We start from the raw sequence: 7,321 nt of genomic DNA, 5'->3' as shown, positions 1-7,321 counted from the left end.
CGATCCCAATACGAAGTTCGCGAACATCAGGGATATCCATCGGGCTCAAATCGAAGCGGGTGAAAAGGAGGTTATCACGGCTGAATCCAGCGACTCTGAATGCCCTAGTGAGGCTGGCAGCTGTATTGTAGTGGGTGTGGTTGAGGATCAATAGTTAATAGTAATGAGGAGGTTGGGTTGTGATCCCATCGTTTTTGTGGTGCCAGAAACAGGGGGGTGCCAGGAAGTGGGTATGTTGACTTACAGTCCATCGAGGCTCGCGATGCCCTCATCACCAAGGGTAAAGTAGGAATCATCATGATTAAGATTGCTGTAAGCTGACTACGCCAGACGTTATTGCTGCAGGCAAGGCCGATGCCCCCGTGGAGAACTCTCTCCAAGCCAGAGGTACGCATCCTATCCTCATTACCTAGGAAGCCATATTAACACGCTTCTCAGTCTGGCCTGCCTCTCACCAGAGCGACCACTTCAGGGCCGGAAACGGTTGGGCCAACAGAGTCAGGACTCGCATCATCGTCAGCGGAGTTCATCTCGTGGTCACTGCCTGGTTCAACGACATCCACACCATGTTTGTGCAATTTGAGCCGGATTTCCCCAGTGGTGCGTTCACACACTTAATGAAGTCTGAATTTGAAGAGCCGGAACTGACAAGTAGCAAAGCTCCCAACTTCTTGATGGCTGGTCTTGAGGATCTCGCTACCGGCTTTCTCCGACAGCCTTGGAGAATCGCCTGGGATAGCATCTACAGCCTCACTACTAGGGGCGGTGAGACCTTGCAGTTCGACAACCAGTTTGTCATGTGGTGGAAGTGAGCCCATCTTCAGGATATCAACACTTGACCGAGCCGAAGCATCAATCCGTTTCATTCGTCTTTCTCGTAGGAGGCATCGGTTGTGGTGTTATATGCACCGTCGAGTCGGCGATGAGGATGAAGATAATGGTAGTCATTTGGCCTGGTCAGTGAAATTGGGCGTGCTCGAACATGTTGCTTCTGGCTTTTTTCTCTTATCTTTTTCTTCCTGATCAGCCACCCTTAGGAGGTGTTTGGCACTGGTCGCTCCAGGGGTCGGGTTGACCTCAGTCCCTAGTTCACGACACACTGGACTTCCGGATGCCATTGCCAGCTAGGGTCTTTTCTATTCAATAACATCATTCTTGCAGCCATGAAGTAAGAAGCACTGGTGCTAGAAAATTGCGAATGTTCACGAAATAAATTAGTGAGAACAGGTTTAGTTTTGAGAAGTTCGAAAGATTTGACCGTTAACGCAGCGATTCCCCCCTTGCCCACTGCTCGTCAGTATGCCCACGCACTGCCTTGAGGTACTTGTTGAAAGTAGCAGAAGTCTTGATAACTTGGCTGAGATGCTCCCAGTCCAATCGCTCCTTGCGATCCTTCGCTAGCTGTCGCGCAGTGAGCAGCGCATTCCGGATTTGTCTGCCGTTCATCTCTTCTGATGCCAACTGGTCGAGTCTTCTTTCTAGTTCCGGCATGTTGGCATCTTCCTCGACTGATTCCTCAATCATGTCGAAAAAATTCTGCCAAATCGCTTTACGTGACATCTTGGTCAGATTGTCGTAGTGAATCGCCACCTGGATACGAGATTTGAATGCCTCGTCGAAGGATCCAACGCGATTGGACGTCAAGATGAGAATGCCTTCGTAGTATTCGAGGAGCCGTAGGAAGACTGGATTGAGTAAGCTATGCATTCCAGTATCGAAGCCAAGAAATAATACGTACCGGACACTAGGCTGTTTCGCTGCAAGTCTGCCATAGTTCTCTCTTCTAAGAAAACGTCCGCTTCATCCAGCAGAAGAACTATCCGAATGTTAGTTTCCATTGAAATCCTTTGTTTGCTGCTTCGAATTAAGAGAAACAAACCGCAATCCCAAGCTTTGCCTAAGTACATAACTGTCTCGAGATATTTTTCCACATCACGCGCCTGAGTACCTATGTCTCCGCAAGTTACTCGGTACAACGGCTTTTCTGCGATTTCTGCAACACTGCATAGAGTCTCAGCTCATTTCCTGGTATTCGGATAATACGTCATCATAACTTACCTTTCTGCGGTCAATGTTTTTCCAGTCCCCGGACTTCCATGAAGGAGTATAATCAGGCCATTGCCCTTTCCAGTGATGATATCGTCCATCTTCTTTGCCGAGGTCTGAACATTGACGAGTGCATGGATCATCTCCTTGATCTTCTTATCCAAAACGAGGCGCTGGAAGGCTTTGTGGTTCCAATCTACTGGATGAGTATTTTCGACGTTCAAACTAACTGCAACAAGAAAGCGTCAGTATCATTTCAAAGTGACCAATACTTCAATCTCTGGTCTCACCCCATTTTTTTTGTTGGAGATTGAACCCATGCACAATGGCAGGCATCAGCATTTCGGCTTTGTGCGGTAAGTCCTCTCGACGGTTGACTTTCATGGGCCACGGATCATATTGGCGTGGTGTCTCATATGACGAGGATGTCGAGACGGTATGCATCATGTGATACGTTGCCGTATCCACCATGAACCTTGCAGATGCCTGGCGTTAGGTTAGCCTCTTTTCCAAGTGGTCAATCTTAATAGAGTGTTTGCCAACATAATGATGTTTTGACCCGCTGTCCCACCCTGTGTAGCAAGTGTATGCTTGATCTCTCATGCTCCAGAACTTGTTTCCCCTTTGGGTTAACATTTTGACGTCTGCTTCTCTGGCAAACTCGACTGGGTGAACGGAGAGGTCACGAATGTCCGCCCTTTCCTCAGCTACAGACCTGATCAGCCCGGATTCATTCGTTCGCTTCAAGTCATTGCCGTCGTATTGCCATTTCCATCCTTTAAGCGTGATATCATCCCTGGTCGCCTGGCTGTAATCGTTGAGTACAAATGCGAGTGAGTGATCCCCTCTATCTTTTTTAAGAAGCAGTTGATTCGGCTTGAACAACTTGTGGATATGGCGAGCGTTGACATGTCCCTGGGCAAACATCTGTTCAGCCTCGACATATTCGGCCTCGTAACTTTCTTCGAGAAAGTTCATTAGAGGCAAAAGCACTTCTTGGTATGGTTCGGTCTCTGCTAATGTTGCTAGCCTTTTTCGATGGTGGAACAAGAATAGGTATGGGGCTTCCATTTCTATAGCAGCCTCATAATATTTAGACTCAGGGTAGATTTGAAACTCCGCAACCTTCTGCAAGGCTTTCTGGAGTATAGGTGACACTACTCTGAGACTCTCTAGTCTGGAAGAAGGATTGACACTATGATTTTGCATCTCATGTCTCTGGTTGTCATTTCTTTGGTTTGGAGAGCAACAGTGCTCCCTGATGACAACGAAGCAGAGCGACGGTCGCTTGTCTGCCCACGTTTCGAGGTTGTTGATCTCCCTCTTAGCCTCAAGCCGATCTGTATCGCCAGCAGACTTGGTCTTTCGAGCCACTGGTTCATCTTCAGACAGCTTTCCGGAGTGGTGATGATCCTCGACTGTGCAGAAGAGTCGATGAACAGTCTGAAAATAGGGGGGCTGACTGACAGCTACGTCTACACTTCCCGAGTCACTGTCAGAGTCACTGTCGGAGCTGTCGGCAGCGCGGAACCGTGCTTGGCTCTGCAAAATCTCGATTGTGTCAAGAAGGTAGGACACGAAGGTGGATACCTCTCTACCCTGATCCAAAATGTCGACGCCGAGGTACCTTTCTGTAATCAAGGCAAGAGACTCGGCGAGGCTGACATCGTGGCCGGAGTCTTGTTGTTCTTTGATTGTCTTTGTCTGAAGATCCATTTCTTTTCTCTCCTCATTGCCATGGAGATTACTGTGAACGTTCACCTGCTCGATGTTTCGCGCATCAATATCTTCCCGACGTGCTTCTGTAGATGGCTGTCTTTGAGCCTGCAGTTTCCTCCGCCATTTTGAGTTCTTCGAGGCCTTGAATGATGCAAAAGGAGACGTCTCGGGAAATTGAGGTAGACGACGGCGTTTGTTACGCTGAGAAGCACCGGGATAGGGCATTGGGAATGATCGCGGCGGCGATGGCAGTGGCAGCGGCGGCATCCGAGAACGTGCGAAAATATCGGACTGCACAGACTGGCCCAAGGTGAAAGAACGAGGCGGAGTTAGGTCTGGCAAAGACGGGTGTGGAATGGCGCGAGAGGCGTCTGAAAGTGGGCGTTGGATATACTGTGATGGGAGAACTTGTGCGTCTTTAGAATTGCTGAGTTGAAGGTCTAGAGCTGTCATAAGCACCACGAAGATTGCAAAGAAAGAGTTAATCCAGCTTACTATCGTGGTTCGAATGAAACTTGAGGTGTGATAACTTTTCGCGTTCTTGCTCGGCTTGGCTCTGGGTATCGTCCCGTGAAATAGTTGAGCTGAGGAACAGAGGTGCCACATCCTGCTCATTGTTCTTTGATCCACTCTTTCGATCATAAATGTCTTCTGATACACTGCTATCACTGTTTGAGGCTGATCTGGAAGACGTGTAACCGTCCTGGCGTCGCTTGAAAGGGGTTGCATTCGATTGGTGTTGGCTGGGCCCTCCCCTTGTTGGAACCTGTGATAGATTGATAACACCCGGGGGAAGTGGGGAAGTGACATGGCTCATGAGTGGCGAGTTGAACATGATATAAACAGAACAAAGAAGAATAGAAAGCAGTGGAAGCACTTCATCCGTACTGGGTGCCCGTGGCCAGTTGATGTTTCTTCGAAAAGGATCGGGACAATGGGTTGAAGACTCACATCTGCGAGATCGATCAGGCTGGAAGGCAAGCTTCCCCTCATTTTGTCACACGTGATTTCGTCAGATGACTGCCTCAACTTGTGCGAGACCTGCAGACTGAGATAAGGGGTTACAACATGTCGTCTTGCTCTTACGCCGATCCAATGAGATGTCGCTGCAGCACAGTGCTGGGTGCCCTTAGAGTAAGCGATGCCTCTTCGGCCGCGAAAGGTCTCACAAAGTCTCCTCGACCTGGCTCAATGTTTTTACTTCCACTTTGGATATCGATGATCAATTGAGCTGATCTTCTGTTCTAAGTCATGGAAGATCACAGTCTGTATTTGGCGTCATCTAAGGTAATCGAAGATCTCAACTTGTCGCTAAAGTTCTGATGTTTTCTCCTGAACGCAGCTCTGAACCTGGCTTGTTTCATCAACCGCTCAATCTTGCGCCCTCTATCAGTGAACACATGCCTATCTTCAGAAAGTGCTTCGGCATCTATGGGCGTATTTGCACCAAACCTCCATGATACGATGATGATTTTGATAATTCCTTCTTTTGACTGTGACTTGCGCCCGATCCATTCCATGAAGTCACCGAGCTTGAAATATTGTTCCTCAGCTTCTGGTTTCTCGAAAGCAGCCTCAATAGCGTTCATGTCCAAAATAATGAATAGCCGCTTAAGAGTTGAGAGGCACCGATCAAGTATATTGAGCCACTGGCCAATGCTGACAGCGGACTTGAAGTGTTTAGGTGTGAGAGGGTTGATGCCTTCGCTTACCATAGTATCATTCAGTGCCAGAGCCTGTGAGATGAGGGATCGAATAATGCCTGAGACCGACGGTAGTAGGCTATCATTGTCATGCTCAATGACGATTGAAGACAAAGCCCAGATGACGGGGTATCCTTGCTCAAGCACTATATCGAGGAAATCAGCCGCGAAATCGAGCGAACTTGTCTTCACCCCTTGCCCTTCCGCGAGTAAGAGAGAGGACGAGGGATCAGAGGTCCAGGCTTCAAGTTTGTGTAGCTCTGATAGGGGTAGTTGTGTGGGCGCTTTCTGTCTACGTCGATTGCGCATCGATCGGCACCATGCCAGGCTGTCATCTGCCACTGCCGTATCCTCCAGTAGTGAGACTGTCCTGATGTCCTCAAGTTGGCTGGCTCTGAACATTTTCTTATGTTCTTCTTTCAACGCCAGTAGTGACTGGGTCTGGAGAGACTGCTGCTGCTGCATGACTTTGAACTAGGTAGTTAGAATCAACTCTAGAGAACCAACTGACCATGTCATGCCCTGAACTTACAAGAAACCATCTCTGTCAACTGCAATATGGTCTTATTCTGCCTGTGAATATTGACATGTAGGTCTCGGATCTCAGCCTTGACCGCAGCGCTAGCCAGCTCATCCACATGTTTGGAGCGCTCTGCGATTTCCTCGACGATAGGTTTGAACCCCAGACTGAATGGCTTGATAATGGCCGTGAAGGAGTGAGACAATTTGCCTTTCTTGTACCACTTGATCGCCATCAATGCGAATTCTATTATCTTTGCGTATAGCTGTGATACAGCGTCCTGCATCCGTGGCGTGGGATAAAGCACAGAGTGTAGCTCGGTTCTAGGCAGCACGAGTGCGATTCGAGACACCGCCTTCGATATCTCTACAAGGAGCTCTTCATGATTGAGGACAGCCTATGTAAGTTTGATTAACATGACGCTAAGATGACTGAAGCGATGCGATGATGCTCACAACGAACAGGAACTTCAACGCGCCCCAGCCCAAAGACACGTATTCAGGGTGATGTTGTGAGAAGGTGTCAAATATCGCTTAACAGTAAATCAAGAATTAGTGCATGCTCTTGCTTTACGAAATTGACGACTCGTTTCCCACAGCTTACCTCCATAGAACATGATTCTGGATGAGCAGGTCGTCAAGACAGACTGAATTTTGGATCCTTTGGCCTTCGCCTGGTACTCCTGCCGGGCAGACTCGACCGCAGACTGCACATCACTCATGGAGTGCTGACTTCGGAGCCGTAACTGTTGATACTCTTCATCTGTAAGCTCTTTTCGCAAGATTGCGATAGCGTTGTCGTATGCATTCTTCGCGGGATCGGACCATCTAGCAGTATCACGGTCAGCCGAAAGATCCGTAGACTGTCTACTATTTACACAAGGGAGATATCTGACCTCTGCTGTGGGTCGCTGATGTACCACCGTGAAATCAAACTCCCGTCGTGACTATCAGCAACTACACCGGGAAGCTGAGAGACTGCTGGGTAGCTCAAGTTCTCGTATGGCGCAAGATTGGAGGTAATGGCGGAGGCCTGGAGTATGGCTTCTAGGCCCCGTTGCTGTGACGGTGCTTGCATGAAGCTCATCACATAAGTCAACATACCCACTTCCTGGCACCCCCCTGTTTCTGGCACCACAAAAACGATGGGATCACAACCCAACCTCCTCATTACTATTAACTATTGATCCTCAACCACACCCACTACAATACAGCTGCCAGCCTCACTAGGGCATTCAGAGTCGCTGGATTCAGCCGTGATAACCTCCTTTTCACCCGCTTCGATTTGAGCCCGATGGATATCCCTGATGTTCGCGAACTTCGTATTGGGATCG

At 48.7% G+C, this 7,321-nt stretch overlaps 3 protein-coding genes across 3 annotated transcripts; 1 reads left to right on the top strand and 2 right to left on the bottom strand.

Moving 5' to 3' along the window:
- Positions 1–198: 198 nt before the first annotated feature.
- On the top strand, positions 199–812 carry CTAM01_17065 (uncharacterized protein; the record flags this gene model as incomplete). Its single annotated transcript, XM_060533057.1, has 2 exons — positions 199–312; positions 414–812. Coding segments are annotated over 2 exons (513 nt in total), but the record flags the coding sequence as incomplete, so codon positions are not given.
- A 448-nt stretch (positions 813–1,260) lies between these two features.
- Positions 1,261–3,990, bottom strand: CTAM01_17064 (uncharacterized protein; the record flags this gene model as incomplete). Its single annotated transcript, XM_060533056.1, has 6 exons — positions 1,261–1,685; positions 1,739–1,816; positions 1,949–2,001; positions 2,059–2,275; positions 2,337–2,532; positions 2,590–3,990. 6 exons carry the CDS (start codon positions 3,988–3,990, stop codon positions 1,261–1,263), a joined length of 2,370 nt encoding a protein of 789 aa, XP_060372366.1.
- Positions 3,991–5,024: 1,034 nt separating this feature from the next.
- On the bottom strand, positions 5,025–7,074 carry CTAM01_17063 (uncharacterized protein; the record flags this gene model as incomplete). The annotated part of the gene is made up of 5 exons (XM_060533055.1): positions 5,025–5,935; positions 6,001–6,385; positions 6,444–6,520; positions 6,592–6,815; positions 6,884–7,074. 5 exons carry the CDS (start codon positions 7,072–7,074, stop codon positions 5,025–5,027), a joined length of 1,788 nt encoding a protein of 595 aa, XP_060372365.1.
- Positions 7,075–7,321: the final 247 nt, after the last annotated feature.

Source organism: Colletotrichum tamarilloi, assembly GCF_030869305.1.
Source record: "Colletotrichum tamarilloi strain Tom-12 chromosome Unknown Scaffold_329.1, whole genome shotgun sequence".
Lineage (NCBI taxonomy): Eukaryota > Fungi > Ascomycota > Sordariomycetes > Glomerellales > Glomerellaceae > Colletotrichum > Colletotrichum tamarilloi.
This window is presented reverse-complemented; position numbering and strand designations above follow the sequence as displayed.